The following is a 23,534-nucleotide window of genomic DNA, read 5'->3' on the forward strand; positions in this document are numbered from 1 at the left end:
CCCAACGCATCACTGGGGCCACGCTGCCTGCCCTCCAGGGCATTTACAGGACTGTGTCAAAGGAAGGTCAAGAAGATCATTAAGAACCTCAGCCACCTGAGCCACGGTCTGTTCCCTCTGGTACCATCTAACAGACAGAGACAGTACGGGTCAAAGCATCAAAGCTGGGACCGAGAGACTGAGAAACAGCTTCTATCCCCAGACCATCAGACTGTTAAACAGCTTATATCCCCAGAACATCAGACTGTTAAACAGCTTCTATCCCCAGAACATCAGAAAATCAGTTAACCACCTAACTGAGGAACTCAATTTAACCTTGCGCAATACCCTAGATGCAGTTGCACCCCTAAAAACTAAAAACATTTCTCATAAGAAACTAGCTCCCTGGTACACAGAAAATACCCGAGCTTTGAAGCAAGCTTCCAGAAAATTGGAGCGGAAATGGCGCCACACCAAACTGGAAGTCTTCCGACTAGCTTGGAAAGACAGTACTGTGCAGTACCGAAGAGCCCTTACTGCTGCTCGATCATCCTATTTTTCTAACTTAATTGAGGAAAATAAGAACAATCCGAAATTCCTTTTTGATACTGTCGCAAAGCTAACTAAAAAGCAGCATTCCCCAAGAGAGGATGACTTTCACTTTAGCAGTGATAAATTCATGAACTTCTTTGAGGAAAAGATTATGATTATTAGAAAGCAAATTACGGACTCTTCCTTAAATCTGCGTATTCCTTCAAAGCTCAGTTGTCCTGAGTCTGCACAACTCTGCCAGGACCTAAGATCAAGAGAGACGCTCAAGTGTTTTAGTACTATATCTCTTGACACAATGATGAAAATAATCATGGCCTCTAAACCTTCAAGCTGCATACTGGACCCTATTCCAACTAAACTACTGAAAGAGCTGCTTCCTGTGCTTGGCCCTCCTATGTTGAACATAATAAACGGCTCTCTATCCACCGGATGTGTACCAAACTCACTAAAAGTGGCAGTAATAAAGCCTCTCTTGAAAAAGCCAAACCTTGACCCAGAAAATATAAAAAACTATCGGCCTATATCGAATCTTCCATTCCTTTCAAAAATTTTAGAAAAGGCTGTTGCGCAACAACTCACTGCCTTCCTGAAGACAAACAATGTATACGAAATGCTTCCGTCTGGTTTTAGACCCCATCATAGCACTGAGACGGCACTTGTGAAGGTGGTAAATGACATTTTAATGGCATCGGACCGAGGCTCTGCATCTGTCCTCGTGCTCCTAGACCTTAGTGCTGCTTTTGATACCATCGATCACCACATTCTTTTGGAGAGATTGGAAACCCAAATTGGTCTACACGGACAAGTTCTGGCCTGGTTTAGATCTTATCTGTCGGAAAGATATCAGTTTGTCTCTGTGAATAGTTTGTCCTCTGACAAATCAACTGTAAATTTCGGTGTTCCTCAAGGTTCCGTTTTAGGACCACTATTGTTTTCACTATATATTTTACCTCTTGGGGATGTTATTCGAAAACATAATGTTAACTTTCACTGCTATGCGGATGACACACAGCTGTACATTTCAATTAAACATGGTGAAGCCCCAAAATTGCCCTTGCTAGAAGAATGTGTTTCAGACATAAGGAAGTGGATGGCTGCAAACTTTCTACTTTTAAACTCGGACAAAACAGAGATGCTTGTTCTAGGTCCCAAGAAACAAAGAGATCTTCTGTTGAATCTGACAATTAATCTTAATGGTTGTACAGTCGTCTCAAATAAAACTGTGAAGGACCTTGGCGTTACTCTGGACCCTGATCTCTCTTTTGAAGAACATATCAAGACCATTTCAAGGACAGCTTTTTTCCATCTACGTAACATTGCAAAAATCAGAAACTTTCTGTCCAAAAATGATGCAGAAAAATGAATCCATGCTTTTGTCACTTCTAGGTTAGACTACTGCAATGCTCTACTTTCCGGCTACCCGGATAAAGCACTAAATAAACTTCAGTTAGTGCTAAATACGGCTGCTAGAATCCTGACTAGAACCAAAAAATTTGATCATATTACTCCAGTGCTAGCCTCTCTACACTGGCTTCCTGTCAAAGCAAGGGCTGATTTCAAGGTTTTACTGCTAACCTACAAAGCATTACATGGGCTTGCTCCTACGTATCTCTCTGATTTGGTCCTGCCGTACATACCTACACGTACACTACGGTCACAAGACGCAGGCCTCCTAATTGTCCCTAGAATTTCTAAGCAAACAGCTGGAGGCAGGGCTTTCTCCTATAGAGCTCCATTTTTATGGAACGGTCTGCCTACCCATGTCAGAGACGCAAACTCGGTCTCAACCTTTAAGTCTCTACTGAAGACTCATCTCTTCAGTGGGTCATATGATTGAGTGTAGTCTGGCCCAGGAGTGGGAGGGTGAACGGAAAGGCTCTGGAGCAACGAACCGCCCTTGCTGTCTCTGCCTGGCCGGTTCCCCTCTTTCCACTGGGATTCTCTGCCTCTAACCCTATTACAGGGGCTGAGTCACTGGCTTACTGGGGCTCTCTCATGCCGTCCCTGGAGGGGGTGCGTCACCTGAGTGGGTTGAGTCACTGATGTGGTCATCCTGTCTGGGTTGCCCCCCCCCCCCTTGGGTTGTGCCGTGGCGGAGGTCTTTGTGGGCTATACTCAGCCTTGTCTCAGGATGGTAAGTTGGTGGTTGAAGATATCCCTCTAGTGGTGTGGGGGCTGTGCTTTGGCAAAGTGGGTAGGGTTATATCCTTCCTGTTTGGCCCTGTCCGGGGGTGTCCTCGGAATGGGCCACAGTGTCTCCTGACCCCTCCTGTCTCAGCCTCCAGTATTTATGCTGCAGTAGTAGTTTATGTGTCGGGGGGCTAGGGTCAGTTTGTTATATCTGGAGTACTTCTCCTGTCCTATTCGGTGTCCTGTGTGAATCTAGGTGTGCGTTCTCTAATTCTCTCCTTCTCTCTTTCTCTCTCTCGGAGGACCTGAGCCCTAGGACCATGCCCCAGGACTACCTGACATGATGACTCCTTGCTGTCCCCAGTCCACCTGGCTGTGCTGCTGCTCCAGTTTCAACTGTTCTGCCTTAATATTATTCGACCATGCTGGTCATTTATGAACATTTGAACATCTTGGCCATGTTCTGTTATAATCTCCACCCGGCACAGCCAGAAGAGGACTGGCCATCCCACATATGCTCTCTCTAATTCTCTCTTTCTTTCTCTCTCTCGGAGGACCAGAGCCCTAGGACCATGCCCCAGGAATACCTGACATGATGACTCCTTGCTGTCCCCAGTCCACCTGACTGTGCTGCTGCTCCAGTTTCAACTGTTCTGCCTTATTATTATTCGACCATGCTGGTCATTTATGAACATTTGAACATCTTGACCATGTTTTGTTATAATCTCCACCCGGCACAGCCAGAAGAGGACTGGCCACCCCACATAGCCTGGTTCCTCTCTAGGTTTCTTCCTAGGTTTTGGCCTTTCTAGGGAGTTTTTCCTAGCCACCGTGCTTCTACACCTGCATTGCTTGCTGTTTGGGGTTTTAGGCTGGGTTTTTGTACAGCACTTTGAGATATCAGCTGATGTACGAAGGGCTATATAAATAAATTTGATTTGATTTGATTTGACTGAGAAACAGCTTCTATTACCAGACCATCAGACTGAGAAACAGCTTCTATCCCCAGACCATCAGACTGAGAAACAGCTTCTATCCCCAGAACATCAGACTGTTAAACAGCTTCTATTACCAGACCATCAGACTGAGAAACAGCTTCTATCCCCAGACCATCAGACTGAGAAACAGCTTCTATCCCCAGAACATCAGACTGTTAAACAGCTTCTATTACCAGACCATCAGACTGAGAAACAGCTTCTATCCCCAGACCATCAGACTGAGAAACAGCATCTATCCCCAGACCATCAGACTGAGAAACAGCTTCTATCCCCAGAACATCAGACTGTTAAACAGCTTCTATCCCCAGACCATCAGACTGAGAAACAGCTTCTATTACCAGACCATCAGACTGAGAAACAGCTTCTATTACCAGACCATCAGACTGTTAAACAGCTTCTATTACCAGACCATCAGACTGTTAAACAGCTTATATTACCAGACCATCAGACTGTTTGACAGCTTCTATTACCAGACCATCAGACTGAGAAACAGCTTCTATCCCCAGACCATCAGACTGAGAAACAGCTTCTATCCCCAGACCATCAGACTGAGAAACAGCTTCTATTACCAGACCATCAGACTGAGAAACAGCTTCTATTACCAGACCATCAGACTGTTAAACAGCTTCTATTACCAGACCATCAGACTGTTAAACAGCTTATATTACCAGACCATCAGACTGTTTGACAGCTTCTATTACCAGACCATCAGACTGAGAAACAGCTTCTATCCCCAGACCATCAGACTGAGAAACAGCTTCTATCTCCAGACCATCAGACTGTTTGACAGCTTCTATCCCCAGAACATCAGACTGTTAAACAGCTTCTATCCCCAGAACATCAGACTGTTTGACAGCTTCTATCCCCAGACCATCAGACTGTTAAACAGCTTCTATCCCCAGAACATCAGACTGAGAAACAGCTTCTATCCCCAGACCATCAGACTGAGAAACAGCTTCTATCCCCAGAACATCAGACTGAGAAACAGCTTCTATCCCCAGACCATCAGACTGAGAAACAGCTTCTATCTCCAGACCATCAGACTGAGAAACAGCTTCTATTACCAGACCATCAGACTGTTAAACAGCTTCTATCCCCAGACCATCAGACTGTTTGACAGCTTCTATCCCCAGAACATCAGACTGAGAAACAGCTTCTATTACCAGACCATCAGACTGAGAAACAGCTTCTATCCCCAGACCATCAGACTGTTTGACAGCTTCTATCTCCAGACCATCAGACTGAGAAACCGCTTCTATCTCCAGACCATCAGACTGAGAAACAGCTTCTATCCCCAGAACATCAGACTGTTAAACAGCTTCTATCCCCAGACCATCAGACTGTTTGACAGCTTCTATTACCAGACCATCAGACTGAGAAACAGCTTCTATTACCAGACCATCAGACTGTTAAACAGCTTCTATCCCCAGAACATCAGACTGAGAAACAGCTTCTATCCCCAGACCATCAGACTGAGAAACAGCTTCTATCCCCAGAACATCAGACTGAGAAACAGCTTCTATTACCAGACCATCAGACTGTTAAACAGCTTCTATTACCAGACCATCAGACTGAGAAACAGCTTCTATTACCAGACCATCAGACTGTTAAACAGCTTCTATCCCCAGACCATCAGACTGTTAAACAGCTTCTATCCCCAGACCATCAGACTGTTAAACAGCTTCTATCCCCAGACCATCAGACTGTTTGACAGCTTCTATTACCAGACCATCAGACTGTTAAACAGCTTCTATTACCAGACCATCAGACTGAGAAACAGCTTCTATTACCAGACCATCAGACTGTTAAACAGCTTCTATTACCAGACCATCAGACTGTTAAACAGCTTCTATCCCCAGAACATCAGACTGTTAAACAGCTTCTATCCCCAGACCATCAGACTGAGAAACAGCTTCTATTACCAGACCATCAGACTGTTAAACAGCTTCTATCCCCAGACCATCAGACTGAGAAACAGCTTCTATCCCCAGAACATCAGACTGTTTGACAGCCATCACTATTTTTCACCCTATAGCTTGTTCTCCATCTTCTTTTTAAATAGTGAGTCAATGTTTTCAGTACTTTTATTTCCATGAATGATCAAAATGTTGGTTTTATTATGACTCTTTCTCGTCTCTCTGCAGCAGACATACAGTGAGCAATATGTTTGGAACATCAAATCACAATAAAATCATTGTATTGAATCGCAAAACATATCGCATCGGCACCTAAGTACAGTGACAATATCCTATCGTGAGGTCCCTGGCAATTCCCAGCCCTAATATAGAGCCATTGGTCACCTCATATTCTGTTTATATACTGTTGTTCTCTCACTGTGTATGTACACTGAGTATACAAAACATTAAAGACGCACTATGCAGAAATGGTTCTGCCATTTCCTGGTTCCTATATTCTAATAGTTCGCCTCATGTCAGTTTATATGACAAAACAACCAGGTGTATTTGTGTGAATCATTGTACCGTCTAAACCGCTGTGAAATCTACTTCCCATCACCAACAGTAATGTATTATCAGCTGTTTGAGGCTGGTGAACAAAACTGAAAAAACTCAAATGGGAAACATACAAAGAGCGCACATAGAACTCATCTACCGCTTCTTTCAATGAGAATGACAGATCTATTACGCCCTTTTCTATATGAATTTGGTTGGGTCGTCCAAAAAGTTCCATCCACAGTGATTTGATATTGCAGCTTTAAGAACGCCTGCTCTTTAACATGACAGACTGACCAGGTGAATCCAGGTGAAAGCTGTGATCCTTTATCGAAATCAACTTCAATCAGTATAGATGAAGGAGAGGAAACAGGTTGAAGAAGGATTTTTAAGCCTTGAGACAATCGAGACATGAATTGTGTATATATGCCATTCAGAGGGTGAATGGGCAAGACAAAATATTTAAGTGCCTTTGAACAGGGTCTGGTAGCAGGTGCCAGGCACACCGGTTTGTGTCAAGAACTGCAACGCTGCTGGGTTTTTCACACTCAACAGTTTCCCGTGTGTATCAAGAATGGTCCACCACCTAAAGGACATCCAGTCAACTTGACACAACTGTGGGAATCATTGGAGTCAACATGGGCCAGCATCCCTGTGGAACAATTTTGACACCTTGTAGATGCCACGAATTGAGGCTGTTCTGAGGGAAAAAGGGGGGGTGGGGGGTTGCAACTCAATATTAGTATGATGATATTCTGCATTCTCACACATGCTCACTAATATATCTAACTTTGATTGTTTGGATTTCTTCTATAATTTGTGTATTTGCGAGACGTTCTAATGTTTTGTTGGAGCTAGTAACATAAGCATTTCACTGCACCTGCCATAGCACCTGCTCATCTGTGTACGCGACCAATAAACTTTGATTTTATCAAATGTTGAGTCAGAGTTGAGGGGCCACACAAATTGCTCTGGCCACACAAACACACCTACACAGGAACTGGAGAGAGGAAGTCCTTGTCTCCATTTAGTTCCCAGTTAGAACCAGCTTTCAACATCATCTATACACATCAATTCACTGTCCCACTAAGGCCCTGTTCATCTGCCCTTACCTCAGACCTGCCCACCCTTCTACCTGTGCTCCAAGAGAACTCACCTGCCACACTTGTCCCTCCGGTTGTGGTCCCCACCGCTGCTCAGAAGCAACTTCACACACTCCACATTACTGCAGAACGGGACAGGGGGAGAGGGAGCAGTTGTAGAATCATGACAAATTGTGTTTTGAAGAGTGCAGTGCCAGAAAGAGAAATACATAGACACCAACAGACGACAAACACCTGATGAAGCCCTTCTGACAGAAATGTTGAAATAAACTACACAGGAGCATACAAAACAGTGTGTGGGTATTTCTCTTATTTTCACACAAACAGGGAGAGAGAGAGAGAGAGAGAGAGAGAGAGAGAGAGCGAGAGAGAGAGAGAGTGAGAGTGCGTGAGAGAGAGAGAGAAAGAGATAGAGAGAGAGAAAGAGAGACAGAGAGAGAGAGAGAGAGAGAGAGACAGAGAGACAGAGACAGAGACATAGACAGAGAGAGAGAGAGAGAGACAGAGAGAGAGAGAGAGAGAGAGAGAGAGACTCACCCCCCGGCGGCGGCAGCGTGTAGACAAGTCCTCCCCAGTGCATCAGGGGTGTCGATCTGGAAGCCTGCAGACAGGGCCGAGGACGAGGGGACGTTACTGAGGGAACACATTACGCTGTACATCCTTCCTACAGGGGCCGATGTACGCAGCAAGGGAGGGAGGCAACAAACAGCCACATAGCAGGGAGGAGAGAGAGACACAGGGGACGGGGAAGTGGAGAATGAGTCCAGGGAGGAGAGAGAGACACAGGGGACGGGGAAGTGGAGAATGAGTCCAGGGAGGAGAGAGAGACACAGGGGACGGGGAAGCGGAGAATGAGTCCAGGGAGGAGAGAGAGACACAGGGGACGGGGAAGTGGAGAATGAGTCCAGGGAGGAGAGAGATCACAGGGGACGGGGAAGTGGAGAATGAGTCCAGGGAGGAGAGAGAGACACAGGGGACGGGGAAGTGGAGAATGAGTCCAGGGAGGAGAGAGAGACACAGGGGACGGGGAAGTGGAGAATGAGTCCAGGGAGGAGAGAGAGACACAGGGGACGGGGAAGTGGAGAATGAGTCCAGGGAGGAGAGAAAGACACAGGGGACGGGGAAGTGGAGAATGAGTCCAGGGAGGAGAGAGAGACACAGGGGACGGGGAAGTGGAGAATGAGTCCAGGGAGGAGAGAGAGACATAGGGGACGGGGAAGTGGAGAATGAGTCCAGGGAGGAGAGAGAGACACAGGGGACGGGGAAGTGGAGAATGAGTCCAGGGAGGAGAGAGAGACACAGGGGACGGGGAAGTGGAGAATGAGTCCAGGGAGGAGAGAGAGACACAGGGGACGGGGAAGTGGAGAATGAGTCCAGGGAGGAGAGAGAGACACAGGGGACGGGGAAGTAGAGAATGAGTCCAGGGAAGAGAGAGAGACACAGGGAAGTGGAGAATGAGTCCAGGGAGGAGAGAGAGACACAGGGGACAGGGAAGTTGAGAATGAGTCCAGGGAGGAGAGAGAGACACAGGGGACGGGGAAGTGGAGAATGAGTCCAGGGAGGAGAGAGAGACACAGGGGACGGGGAAGTGGAGAATGAGTCCAGGGAGGAGAGAGAGACACAGGGGACGGGGAAGTGGAGAATGAGTCCAGGGAGGAGAGAGAGACACAGGGGACGGGGAAGTGGAGAATGAGTCCAGGGAGGAGAGAGAGACACAGGGGACGGGGAAGTGGAGAATGAGTCCAGGGAGGAGAGAGAGACACAGGGGACGGGGAAGTGGAGAATGAGTCCAGGGATTACAAGGTGAGGTAAGGTGAGAGACAGGCAGGCTAGAACACATGCTGAGATAGTTGAATACTCTACTTCTATAAGTATTTATACTCTGAAAGCACACAAGACAGAGGAAGAGGAAAACACTGTAGGGCATGCTGTGAGTTAAAGAGTGTTCTATTTGTATCCCCATCACGCTGTCACACTTTGGTCCTATGCCTAGAACCGCAGTACGCTGGGTCAAACCATTCCGGTCATTAAAGGGGGAGGATGAGGAGGAGTTAACAACCATGGATACTGAAGACTATGAATATTGCCCTCAAACCACCACTCTAATACTGTGGTTCAAGCCGGCTGTCTCCTCAGCACAAATAAATCACTCAGCATCAAAGACCTTCCTTTGTTGCTTTCCTACAGTAGAGGCCTCAAATCCCTCACAGAGCTCAGTGCCCCCCGGCCCTATGGGTCTGACCACACAGTCAAGTGAAACTGTGCAGCTCCTATCAAACAGAGCATGAGACTTCCAGACTGGAGCCAAAATGGTCGCTCCATAGAAGTTTGCCAGTATGTATTGAACAATCAGCTCTCTGATTTCAACAGGAGCAGTCACTAAGATATATTCTAGTCTGCAGGGAGACAGCTAGCAATGAGTAACCAGGCTCGTGCTTTATCTGTGTATGCACTGCAGGCCACTTGCCTGTCTGTGTATGTAGGCCCATTGCCTTGTATTGCTGTTGGAGGAACAATGTGACTCCAATCTGACCAAGGCTGAATAGTTCCCCTTGTAGAGGAATGTAGGATTGAGAAGCAGCAATAAGACATTCCTGTTCTCCAGCCAAAAGAAGAGGACTTATAAAGTACCATTTATTTAAACAGAGTACACACAGCCAATGGCTTAGTGCTGGTAGGTTACCTGAGGAGAGCAGCCAATGGCTTGGTGCTGGTAGGTTACCTGAGGAGAGCAGCCAATGGCTTGGTGCTGGTAGGTTACCTGAGGAGAGCAGCCAATGGCTTGGTGCTGGTAGGTTACCTGAGGAGAGCAGCCAATGGCTTAGTGCTGATAGGCTACCTGAGGAGAGCAGCCAATGGCTTAGTGCTGGTAGGCTACCTGAGGAGAGCAGCCAATGGCTTGGTGCTGGTAGGTTACCTGAGGAGAGCAGCCAATGGCTTAGTGCTGGTAGGTTACCTGAGGAGAGCATTCAATTGATTAGTGCTGGTAGGTTACCTGAGGAGAGCAGCCAATGGCTTAGTGCTGGTAGGTTACCTGAGGAGAGCAGCCAATGGCTTAGTGCTGGTAGGTTACCTGAGGAGAGCAGCCAATGGCTTGGTGCTGGTAGGTTACCTGAGGAGAGCAGCCAATGGCTTAGTGCTGGTAGGTTAAGTGAGGAGAGCAGCCAATGGCTTGGTGCTGGTAGGTTACCAGGAGAGCAGCCAATGGCTTAGTGCTGGTAGGTTACCAGGAGAGCAGCCAATGGCTTAGTGCTGGTAGGTTACCAGGAGAGCAGCCAATGGCTTAGTGCTGGTAGGTTACCAGGAGAGCAGCCAATGGCTTAGTGCTGGTAGGTTACCAGGAGAGCAGCCAATGGCTTAGTGCTGGTAGGTTACCTGAGGAGAGCAGCCAATGGCTCAGTGCTGGTAGGTTACCTGAGGAGAGCAGCTTCTGGCAGCAGTCTGAGTGGGCATTCATAGCAGCCAGGTGCAGAGGAAACATACCATGGACCCCTCGTCTAGAGAGAGAGAGAGAGAGAGAGAGAGAGAGAGAGAGAGAGAGATAGAGAGAGAGAGAGAGAGAGAGAGAGAGAGACAGACAGACAGACAGACAGACAGACAGACATACAGACAGACAGACAGACAGACAGACAGAGGTCTTTACTATAAAGTCATACTGTACCTCTATACTACAATAAAACAAGTGAAAGGAACGGGATCCAACCCCCCCCCCCCCCCACACACACACACACACACACACACATACCTTGTGCAGTCAGCTCCGCTGGTGATGAGTGTGTTAATGAGGAGCTCGTGACCATAGCGAGCAGCAATGTGGAGAGGAGTGTTCCCTTCCTTGTCCACACTGTCAATCTCCCCACCTACAGTACAGTAAGACTAGTGAACTCAGATTCACACACATACTGTACACACACACACACACACACACACACACACATACAGACACACACACACACACACACACACACACACACACACACACACACACACATACAGACACACACACACACACATACAGACACACACACACACACACACACACACACACACATACACACACACATACAGACACACACACACATACAGACACACAGGTATTACCATTCTGGATGAGTGTCTGGGAGCGAGTGAAGCGGCCGTGGACCGCTGTCATGTGGAGGGGGCTCTTCCCATCCCGACTCTGAGAGAGACAGAACAAAGTTGGGAGTGACATCATAGACCAGGGGGCTGAATTGTAGAATGAACAGTCTGATACAGAAACACTGATCCAGAGAAACTCAGTGAGACCATTCATTCTCTCACCACTCTTAGGCCCTACCCTCACCTGGACGTTGACGTCAGCCCCGTTGTTGACCAGGAACTCCAGACAGAGGGCTCCGTGGGTGGAGGCTGCAGCGAAGTGCAGGGGGGTGAAACCCTTGTTGTTGGGCTGGCTGACGTTAGCTCCGTAGTCTATCAGCTCACTGACCACAGCATCCTGACCGTTGAAACAGGCTAAGTGCAGAGCTGTGTTACCAACCACATTGGTCTCATCTATCTGCAGTCACAGAGGAGAACGAGTCATCATCACACTACACACTACTTAAATGTGTGTCCCTCTCCGTGTGTGTGTCCCTCTCCGTGTGTGTGTCTCTCTCTGTGTGTCTCTCTCCATGTGTGTGTCTCTCCGTGTGTGTCCCTCTCCGTGTGTGTGTCTCTCTCTGTGTATCTCTCTCTGTGTGTCTCTCTCCATGTGTGTCTCTCTCCGTGTGTGTGTCTCTCCGTGTGTGTGTCTCTCTCTGTGTGTCTCTCTCCATGTGTGTGTCTCTCTCCGTGTGTGTGTCTCTCCATGTGTATGTCTCTCTCCGTGTGTGTGTCTCTCCGTGTGTGTGTCTCTCTCCGTGTGTGTCTCTCTCCGTGTGTGTGTCTCTCTCCATGTGTGTGTCTCCGTGTGTGTGTCTCTCTCCGTGTGTGTCTCTCTCCGTGTGTGTGTCTCTCTCCATGTGTGTGTCTCCATGTGTGTGTCTCTCTCCATGTGTGTGTCTCTCTCCGTGTGTGTCTCTCTCCGTGTGTGTCTCTCTCCGTGTGTGTGTGTCTCTCTCCGTGTGTGTGTCTCTATCCGTGTGTGTGTCTCTCTCATGTGTATGTCTCTCTCCGTGTGTGTGTCTCTCTCTCCGTGTGTCTCTCTCCGTGTGTGTGTCTCTCTCCATGTGTATGTCTCTCTCCGTGTGTGTGTCTCTCTCCGTGTGTCTCTCCATGTGTGTGTCTCTCTCCATGTGTGTGTCTCTCTCTGATTGTGTGTCTCTCTCCGTGTGTGTCTCTCTCCATGTGTGTGTCTCTCTCCGTGTGTGTGTCTCCATGTGTGTGTCTCTCTCCGTGTGTGTGTCTCACCATGTGTGTGTCTCTCTCCGTGTGTGTGTCTCTTCATGTGTGTGTCTCTCTCCATGTGTGTGTCTCTCTCCGTGTGTGTGTGTCTCCATGTGTGTGTCTCTCTCCGTGTGTGTGTCTCTCCATGTGTGTCTCTCTCCATGTGTGTGTCTCTCTGATTGTGTCTCTCCGTGTGTGTGTCTCTCTCCGTGTGTGTGTCTCTCTCCATGTGTGTGTCCCTCCATGTGTGTGTGTGTGTGTGTGTGTGCATGTGTCTCCGTACCTCCACAGCCAGATTGAGCAGGTGTTTGACCACAGCGATCTGACCGTTAGAAGCGGCCGTGTGTAGTGGGGTGTAACCTCGCTTGTCCTTACAGCTGACCTCTGCCCCCTGGCTGACAAGCAGACACACTACATCCAGATGTCCTGCAGGGGGCGCATCAGAGCATCATCACACTCACTGTAGAATCAATCAAGTTATCTTACAAGAAAGTAACTGTTCAAAACCATGTTTCTATCAAATGTTCAGCAACACGAGTAGTGAAGAGAAATCCCAGAAGAAAGCAAACAATGTTGTTTGGCTCAGTTCTCTGACTAGTAGGTGACTCAGTGATTTCTGAAAACATTTTCTTTCGTGAAATGGAAATAATGATATGAATGCCTGAGGCAGACTTGGCACAGACACTATTTAATGTCTACATCTCACCCAAAAAGTCACCCGGGGAAGGGCGCGGCCATCTTTCTTAATGTCTACATCTCACCCATATAAGTCACCCGGGGAAGGGCGCGGCCATCTTTCTTAATGTCTACATGTCTCACCCATATAAGTCACCCAGTGCCGGGCGCGGCCATCTTTCTTAATGTCTACATGTCTCACCCATATAAGTCACTCGGGGAAGGGCGCGGCCATCTTTCTTAATGTCTACATGTCTCACCCATATAAGTCACCCAGTGCAGGGCGCGGCCATCTTTCTTAATGTCTACATGTCTCACCCATATAAGTCACTCGGGGAAGGGCGCGGCCATCTTTCTTAATGTCTACATGTCTCACCCATATAAGTCACTCGGGGAAGGGCGCGGCCATCTTTCTTAATGTCTACATCTCACCCATATAAGCCGCCCAGTGCAACGCGCGGCCATCTTTCTTATCGAAGGCATTGATGTTGGCTCCCTTAGCCAGCAGCAGGTTAACCATCTGAAATAGAGGGAAGAAAGAGAGGGAGTATGTGAGTGGTGTGTGTCAGTCTCAGCAGGCAGCCAGTGGTGACTCAGGTGTGTGTGTGCGTGTGCATGCGTCCCTCGTAGGGGCCAAGCGTGGGCGAGGCTCTTTATGTAAGCATTCTAAATACTGACTAGTGTTTAAGCAAAAACAACCATTATTCCAGTATATGCCTGTATGACTTTACCTCTACCACCTATCATGACGCTTGTGTGGGAGTGTTATGTCTGGACACAACAATATTTTAATACAATTGTTGTCACTCACTAGTGAGCCTAGGTGATAGTATCACTAGGGGTATATTTGGGACTGAGCATGTGAGGGTTGGGGTAAATTGCATTTCCAATTTGGAATTAGAATTTCAGTTCACTTCCTGAATTGGGCCTGGGGCTAACTGACTATACGTACGGACGTAAATAAGAGATGTAAATAAGAGATGTGAGTAAGAGATGTGAATAAGAGATGTGAAAAGAGACCCCGCCGCCTACAGTACCTCGATGTGCCCGTTGAGGGCGGCGTGATGCAGGGCGGTGCGCCCCCCGCGGTCCGACACGTTGACGCTGCTCAGCAGCGGGATGATGACCTCAGCGCAGCGCAGGGCCTTGTTGGCAGCGGCAACGTGAAGCGGCGTCTGCCAGTTCTTATCCCGCGCGTTCACATCAGCAGAGTGACGGATCAGCACACGAACCGCCTCCTGAAGAGCAGAGTGTGTTAGAACAGCAGGAGAGTAGAGACTGTGTGTGTGTGTGTGTGTGTGTGTGTGTGTGTGTGTGTGTGTGTGTGTGTGTGTGTGTGTGTGTGTGTGTGTGTGTGTTTGTGTGTGTGTGTGTGTGTGTGTGTATGTGTGTGTGTGTGTGTGTGTTTGTGTGTGTGTGTGTTTGTAGGAGACGTGTGTTATCAGCATAGACAGAAGAACATGTATACAGGAAATGCCTCTGAACACTCATGAATGTACAGGTAACTGCCAAAATAAAGGAAACACCAACATACAGAGTCTTAGTAGGGCGCTGGGCCACGAGCCGCCAGATCAGTTTCAATGCACCTTTGGTCTAGATTATACTAGTCTCTGGAACTCTATTGGAGGGATGCGACACCATTCTTCCACCAGAATTACATCATTTGGTTTTGTTGATGGTGGCGGAAAACTCTGTCTCAGGCACCGCTCCAGAATCTCCCATAAGTGATCAATTGGGTTGAGATCTGGTGACTGAGACATCCATGGCATATGGTTTACATCGTTTCATGCTCATCAAACCATTCAGTGACCTTGTTCCCTGTGGATCGGGGATTGTCATCCACTCCCATCAGGATAAAAATAATTCACCATAGGTTGAAGGTCCCTCAGAATGTATTTATTGGCCTTTACCTTGCCCTCTAAGGGGTTAAGTAGATTACATTAGATTTTAGATTAGATTGAGTTTATTAGTCACATGCACAGGGATGCAGATATAACTGCAGGGTGCAGTGAAAATCTTATGCTCCGGACTCCAACAGTGCTGGTCAAAATATGGATAGTAACAACAACAACAATTGGATAGTAACAACAACAATAATAATAATAAATCATAACAACAATAACAATAATAACAATAACAATAATACATAAATAATAATAATAACAATAATACATAAATAATAATAATAACAATAATAATAATTACAATAATAATAATAACAATAATAATAATTACAATAATAATAATTACAATAATAATAACAATAATAATAATTACAATAATAATAACAATAATAATAATTACAATAATAATAATAACAATAATAATAATTACAATAATAATAATAACAATAATAATAATTACAATAATAATAACAATAATAACACTTAAACAACACAATCCAACTCCAAGTCAATCACACTTCTGTGAAATCAAACTGTCCACTTAGGAAGCAACACTGATTGACAATACATTTCACATGCTGTTGTGCAAATGGAATAGACAACAGGTGGAAATTATAGGCAATTAGCAAGACACCCCCAATGAAGGAGTGGTTCTGCAGGTGGGGACCACAGACCACTTCTCAGTTCCTATGCTTCCTGGCTGATGTTTTGGTCACTTTTGAATGCTGGCAGTGCTTTCACTCTAGTGGTAGCATGAGACGGAGTCTACAACCCACACAAGTGGCTCAGGTAGTGCAGCTCATCCAGGATGGCACATCAATGCGAGCTGTGGCAAGAAGGTTTGCTGTGTCTGTCAGCGTAGTGTCCAGAGCATGGAGGCGCTACCGGGAGACAGGGCAGTACATCAGGAGACGTGGAGGAGGCCGTAGGAGGGCAACAACCCAGCAGCAGGACCGCTACCTCCGCCTTTGTGCAAGGAGGAGCAAGAGGAGCACTGCCAGAGCCCTGCAAAATGACCTCCAGCAGGCCACAAATGGCCTAGTGGCTATTCAGCAGCCTGATGGTCTGAGGGTAGAAGCTATTGGCCAGTATTCCAGTTATCGCCCTGATGCTCCTGTATTGCCCGCATCTGAGTGAAGGAAGCGGGGAGAACAGGTCAACCTCTGGTTTCCTGAGGTTCCTGATGATCTTCTTGGCCTTCTTGCAACACCTGGTGTTGTAGGTGTTCTGGAGGGCAGGCAGTGTGCACCCAATTGATGAGCTCGGCTGAGCGCACCATCCTCTCTAGCACCTTGTGGTCCGCGGCGGTGGGGTTGCCTTATCAGGCTGTGATGCAGTCTGACAGTATGCTCTCGATGGTACTCCTATAGAACACTGTGAAGTCCCTCTGGGACAGGACAAATTTCTTCAGCATCCTTAGGTTGAAGAGTCGCTGACGTGCCTTCTTCACCATGGTGTCTGTGTGGTTTGACCATTTCAGCTTCTCGGAGATGTGCATGCTGATAATCTTGACGTTTTTGACTGTCTCCACAGCGGCCCTGTTGATGAGGATGCCGGAGCGCCCAGCCTACCTCCTCCCTGTAGGCCGTCTTGTCGTTGTTGGTAATCAGACCAACAACGATAATATGTCAGAATATAAACAGCGTAGTTATTCACTGGGCAAGGCAAACACACAAGCTAAACATCAGTATGGAGACAAAGTGGAGTCGTAATTCAAGGGCTCAGACACGAGAAGAATGTGGCAGGGAGTACAGGAAATCACGGACTACAAAAGGAAAACCAGCCACGTCGCCGAGACGGACGTCTTGTTACCGGACAGGCTAAACACCTTCTTTGCACGCTTTGAGGATAACACAGTGCCACCGACGCGGCCCGCTACCAAGGACTGTGGGCTCTCCTCCTCTGTGGCCGATGTGAGTAAAACATTTAAACATGTTAACCCTCGCAAGGCTGCCGGCCCAGACTTCATCCCCAGCCGCGTCCTCAGAGCATGCACAGACCAGCTGGCAGGTGTGTTTAATGGCATATTAAATCGCTCCCTATCCCAGTCTGCTGTCCCCACATGTATCAAGATGGCCACAATTGTTCCTGTACCCAAGAGGGCAAAGGCAACTGAACTAAATGACTATCTCCCCATAGCACTCACTTCTGTCATCATGAAGTGCTTTGAGAGAGGCTTGTTAAGGATCATATCACCTCGACCTTACCTGACACCCTAGACCCACTTCAATTTGCTTACCGCCCCAATAGATCCACAGACGATGCCATCGCCATCACTCTGCACACTGTCCTATCCCATCTGGACAAGAGGAATACCTGTGTAAGAATGTTGTTTATTGACTATAGCTCAGCATTGTAACTAACTGAGTCAGGTTTGTAGGCCTCCTTGCTCGCACAGGCTTTTTCAGTTCTACCTACAAATGTTCTATAGGATATAGGTCAGGGCTTTGTGATGGCCACTCCAATACCTTGACTTTGTTGTCCTTGAGCCATTTTGCCACAACTTTGGAAGTATGCTTGGGGTCATTGTCCATTTGGAAGACCCATTTGCAACCAAGCTTTAACTTCATGACTGATGTCTTGAGATGTTGCTTCAATATATCCACATAATTTTTCCGCCTCATGATGCCATCTATTTTATGAAGTGCACCAGTCCCTCCTGCAGCAAAGCACCTCCACAACATGATGCTGCCACCCCCGTACTTCACGGTTGGGATGGTGTTCTTCGGCTTGCAAGCGTCCCCCTTATTTCCTCCAAACATAATGATGGTCATTATGGCCGAACAGTTCTATTTTTGTTTCATCAGACCAGAGGACAATTCTCCAAAAAGTACGATATTTGTCCCCATGCGCAGTTGCAAACCGGAGTTTGGCTTTTTTATGGCGGTTTTGGAGTAGTGGCTTCTTCCTTGCTGAGCGGCCATTCGGGTTATGTCGATATAGGACTCGTTTTACTGTGGATATAGATACTGTACCTGTTCCCTCCAGCATCTTCACAAGGTCCTTTGCTGTCGTTCTGGGACTGATTTGCACTTTTTGCACCAAAGTACATTCACCTCTAGGAGACTGAGCGGGTCTCCTTCCTGAGCAGTATGACGGCTGCCCATGGTCCCATGGTGTTTACACTTGCGTACTATTGTTTGTACAGATGAACGTGATACCTTCAGGCATTTGAAATTGCTCCCAAGGATGAACCAGACTTGTGGAGGTCTACAATTTTCGGTACATCTCCAATTGACTCAAATTATGTCAATTAGCCTATCAGAAGCTTCTAAAGCCATTACATAATTTTATGGAATTTTCCAAGCTGTTTAAAGGCACAGTCACTTAGTGTATGTAAACTTCTGACCCACTGGAATTGTCATTCAGTGAATTATAAGTGAAATAATCTGTCTGTAAAAATGTTTGGAAATGTTTGGAAAAAATGTTTAGATGTCCTAACTGACTTGCCAAAACTCTAGTTTGTTAACAAGAAATTTGTGGAGTGGTTTTAATGACTACAACCTAAGTGTAAGTAAACTTCCCACTTCAACTGTACATCGATGGGACCACAGTGGAGAAGGTGGAAAGCTTCAAGTTCCTTGGCATACACATCACTGACAAACTGAAATGGACCACCCACACAGACAGTGTGGTGAAGAAGGTGCAACAGAGCCTCCTCAGGAGCCTAAAGAAATGTAGCTTTCCACCTAAAACCCTCACAAACTTTTACAGATGCACAATTGAAAACATCCTGTCGGGCTGTATCACAGCCTGGTACGGCAACTGCACCGCCCGCAACCACAAATCTCTCCGGATGGTGGTACGGTCTGCCCAACGAATTACGGGGGGCAATCTACCCGCCCTACAGGACACCAACAACACCCGATGTCACAGGAAGGCCAAAAAGATCATCAAGGACATCTACCACAGAGCCACTGCCTGTTCACCCTGCTATCATCCAGAAGGCGAGGTCAGTACAGGTGCATCAAAGCTGGGACCGAGAGACTGAAAAACAGCTTCTATCTCAAGGCCATCAGACTGTTAAACAGCCATCACTTGCACATTAGAGGCTGCTGCCTATAGGCATAGACTAGAAATCACTGGCCACTTTAAGGAATTTACAGATCTGGTATTACTCATCTCATATGTATATACTGTTTTCTATACTATTCTACCGTATCTTAGTCTGTTCCACTCTGACATCGCTAGTCCATATGTATATAGTCTTAATTCATTCCTACTTAGGTTTGTGTGTATTGGGTATATGTTGTGTAGTTTGTTAGATATTACTTGTTAGATATTACTGCACTGTCAGAGCTAGAAGCACAAGCATTTTGCTACACCCGCAATAACATCTGCTAAACACGGGTATGTGACCAATACAATTTGATTTGATTTGACCTACTACTGTGGTGTCGTCAGCAAACTTGATGATGGAGTTGGAACTGTGTGAAGCCACGCAGTCATGGGAGTACGGGAGGGGACTGAGGACGCACCCTTCTGGGTCCCCCTTGTTGAGAATCAGTGTCGAGGAGGTAAAGTTGCCTAACTTCACCACCTGGGGGTGGTCCATCAGGAAGTCCACGACCCAGCTGCAAAGGGAGGAGTTCAGTCCCAGGGCCGTGAGCTTTGTGGTGAGCTTAGAGGGCACTATGGTATTGAAGGTTGAGCTGTAGGCGATGAACAGCATCGTCACAAATGCATTCCTCTTGTCCAGGTGGGTGAGGGTAGCTTGCAGTGCAATGGCAATTGCGTCACCTGTGGATCTGTCAGGGCGGTAGGCAAATTGGAGAGAGTTGAGTGTGTCAGGGAGGGAGGAGGTGAATTGGAGAGGGTTGAGTGTGTCAGGGAGGGAGGAGGTGAATTGGAGAGGGTTGAGTGTGTCAGGGAGGGAGGAGGTGAATTGGAGAGGGTTGAGTGTGTCAGGGAGCAAGGAGGTGAATTGGAGAGGGTTGAGTGTGTCAGGGAGGGAGGAGGTGATGTGGTCTTTGACTAGACTCTCGAAGCACTTCATCATGACGGAGGTGAGTGCTACGGGACGGTAGTCATTCAGTTCAGTTACTTTCCCTTTCTTGGGCACGGGGATGATAGTGGACATCTTGAAGCAGGTGGAGGTAGCGGTCCGAGCTAGAGGGAGATTGAAAATGAATGTCTTCCCTTCAGTACGTCCTCCATGGAGACCGTAAGCACCTAGCCCACGTTGTCCTCTGGGGCTCTCCTCGCCAGCTCCTCGGGAGCTAAACCATTCCAGGAAAATGAATCCCATACAATAACAGAGCTGCCAGAACCCTCATTTACTCTGGTGTTTCCATTATTTTTGCCAGTTACCTTTACATACCTTTCTCAACAGAGAAGGACATATTCAACAACTAGAGACATTCAATAAACATATGCATTCATTTATAGACATATACTGAGATGCACATATTCAAAGTTCATACACAGGCACACACATTAGTGAGTGAGTCGATCCTAAGCTACCCTAGATTGAATCCAGGGGACTGACACAAGGTATTGTGTTGGCTGTGTTGACAGATTGCTATGACTCTGTTATGGGTCTGGTTTCTATGCTGTGTGCTACTGCTAATGCATTCCTAACTGACTGGCACACAGAGCAGAGAGTGGTGGACGATGGTCAGATTGGTGATTATAGCTAAGTGTGCAGTCCTCTCTGCTCAGCTCCTCTCCGCTCAGCTCCTCTCTACTCAGCTCCTCTCCTCTCCACTCAGCTCCTCTCCTCTCTGCTCCTCTCCACTCAGCTCCTCTCCTCTCACTCCTCTCCACTCAGTTCCTCTCCTCTCCGCTCCTCTCCACTCAGCTCAGTTCCTCTCCACTCAGCTCCTCTCCACTCAGCTCCTCTCCACTCCTCTCAGCTCAGCTCCTCTCTTCTCAGCTCCTCTCCTCTCCGCTCAGCTCCTCTCCACTCAGCTCCTCTCCTCTCAGCTCCACTCCTCTCCGCTCAGCTCCTCTCAGCTCAGCTTCTCTCCTCTCTGCTCCTCTCCACTCAGCTCATCTCCTCTCACTCCTCTCCACTCAGTTCCTCTCCTCTCCGCTCCTCTCCACTCAGCTCAGTTCCTCTCCACTCAGCTCCTCTCCACTCAGCTCCTCTCCACTCCTCTCAGCTCAGCTCCTCTCCTCTTAGCTCCGCTCCTCTCCGCTCAGCTCCTCTCCTCTCAGCTCCTCTCCTCTCAGCTCCTCTTCTCTCAGCTCCTCTCCTCTCCTCTCAGCTCCTCTCCTCTCCGCTCAGCTCCTCTCCACTCCTCTCCTCTCAGCTCCACTCCTCTCCGCTCAGCTCAGCTCCTCTCCGCTCCTCTCAGCTCCTCTGCTCTGCTCTCCTGTCCTGTCATGTCCTCTCCTCTCCACCACAGATCCTGCTGTTCTTTTTAGGCTGTTTAGCTTCTTACCACCTGTGTCTCAGCATGGGTCCCTAAGAATGTGTCGCCATGCTGTTTGCTGCCTGTCACTGTGTGTGTGTGCTGTGTGTGTGTGTGTGTGTGTGTGTGTGTGTGTGTGTGTGTGTGTGTGTGCGTGCGTGCGTGCGTGCGTGCGTGTGTGTCAGGGCCACAGTACGCTCACGCATGAGTAGATCCTGTGCAATGTGTGTGTGTGTGTGTGTGTGTGTGTGTGTGAGTGTGTGTGTGTCCACTGACCCACCTCACTACAGGATGCCACCGCACGGTGGAGAGGGGTGAGCCACATACTGTCTTTGGCGTTGACCCGCGCCCCTAGAGAGAGATAGAGAGAGAAAGAGAGAGGGATAGATATATATATATATATATATATATATATATATATATATATATATATATTTATATATAGAGAGAGAGAGAGAGAGAGAGAGAGAGAGAGAGAGAGAGAGAGAGAGAGAGAGAGAGAGAGAGCTCATCCTTAGCTCTGGCATCTTCCCCAATATTTGGAACCAAGGACTGATCACCCCAATCCACAAAAGTGGAGACACATTTGACCCCAATAACTACCGTGGTATATGCGTCAACAGTAACCTTGGGAAAATCCTCTGCATTATCATTAACAGCAGACTCGTACATTTCCTCAATGAAAACAATGTACTGAGCAAATGTCAAATTGGCTTTTTACCAAATTACCGTACAACAGACCATGTATTCACCCTGCACACCCTAATTGACAACTAAACAAACCAAAACAAAGGCAAAGTCTTCTCATGCTTTGTTGATTTCAAAAAAGCCTTCGACTCAATTTGGCATGAGGGTCTGCTATACAAACTGATGGAAAGTGGTGTTGGGGGTAAAACATACGACATTATAAAATCCATGTACACAAACAACAAGTGTGCGGTTAAAATTGGCAAAAAACACACACATTTCTTCACACAGGGTCGTGGGGTGAGACAGGGATGCAGCTTAAGCCCCACCCTCTTCAACATATATATCAACGAATTGGCACGGGCACTAGAAAAGTCTGAAGAACCCGGCCTCACCCTGCTAGAATCCAAAGTCAAATGTCTGCTGTTTGCTGATGATCTGGTGCTTCTGTCACCAACCAAGGAGGGCCTACAGCAGCACCTAGATCTTATGCACAGATTCTGTCAGACCTGGGCCCTAACAGTAAATCTCAGTAAGACCAAAATAATGGTGTTCCAAAAAAGGTCCAGTCACCAGGACCACAAATACAAATTCCATCTAGACACTGTTGCCCTAGAGCACACAAAAAACTATACATACCTTGGCCTAAACATCAGCGCCACAGGTAACTTCCACAAAGCTGTGAACGATCTGAGAGACAAGGCAAGAAGGGCATTCTATGCCATCAAAAGGAACATAAATTTCAACATACCAATTAGGATTTGGCTAAAAATACTTGAATCAGTCATAGAGCCCATTGCCCTTTATGGTTGTGAGGTCTGGGGTCCGCTCACCAACCAGGACTTCACAAAATGGGACAAACACCAAATTGAGACTCTGCACGCAGAATTCTGCAAAAATATCCTCCTTGTACAACGTAGAACACCAAATAATGCATGCAGAGCAGAATTAGGCCGATACCCACTAATTATCAAAATCCAGAAAAGAGCCGTTAAATTCTATAACCACCTAAAAGGAAGTGATTCCCAAACCTTCCATAACAAAGCCATCACCTACAGAGAGATGAACCTGGAGAAGAGTCCCTAAGCAAGCTGGTCCTGGGGCTCTGTTCACAAACACAAACACACCCTACAGAGCCCCAGGACAGCAGCACAATTAGACCCAACCAAATCATGAGAAAACAAAAAGATAATTACTTGACATATTGGAAAGAATTAACAAAAAAACAGAGCAAACTAGAATGCTATTTGGCCCTACACAGAGAGTACACAGCGGCAGAATACCTGACCACTATGACTGACCCAAAATTAAGGAAAGCTTTGACTATGTACAGACTCAGTGAGCATAGCCTTGC

At 47.2% G+C, this 23,534-nt stretch overlaps 1 protein-coding gene across 2 annotated transcripts in view; it reads right to left on the minus strand.

The window, feature by feature from the left end:
* Nucleotides 1-23,534, minus strand: part of LOC139380874 (serine/threonine-protein phosphatase 6 regulatory ankyrin repeat subunit B-like) — a 69,698-nt gene that overhangs the window by 32,660 nt on the left and 13,504 nt on the right. For both annotated transcript variants that reach the window (XM_071124014.1, XM_071124013.1), the window contains exons 4-13: nt 21,774-21,844; nt 14,271-14,471; nt 13,666-13,753; nt 12,842-12,984; nt 11,537-11,749; nt 11,314-11,392; nt 10,958-11,072; nt 10,627-10,709; nt 7,750-7,813; nt 7,266-7,334 (exon numbers count right to left, since the gene is read on the minus strand). In XM_071124014.1, coding sequence (XP_070980115.1) covers nt 7,266-7,334; nt 7,750-7,813; nt 10,627-10,709; nt 10,958-11,072; nt 11,314-11,392; nt 11,537-11,749; nt 12,842-12,984; nt 13,666-13,753; nt 14,271-14,471; nt 21,774-21,844 — 1,126 coding nt within the window. The remainder of the gene's footprint in view (nt 1-7,265; nt 7,335-7,749; nt 7,814-10,626; nt 10,710-10,957; nt 11,073-11,313; nt 11,393-11,536; nt 11,750-12,841; nt 12,985-13,665; nt 13,754-14,270; nt 14,472-21,773; nt 21,845-23,534) is intronic.

This window comes from Oncorhynchus clarkii, chromosome 22 (genome assembly GCF_045791955.1).
Source record: "Oncorhynchus clarkii lewisi isolate Uvic-CL-2024 chromosome 22, UVic_Ocla_1.0, whole genome shotgun sequence".
NCBI lineage: Eukaryota > Metazoa > Chordata > Actinopteri > Salmoniformes > Salmonidae > Oncorhynchus > Oncorhynchus clarkii.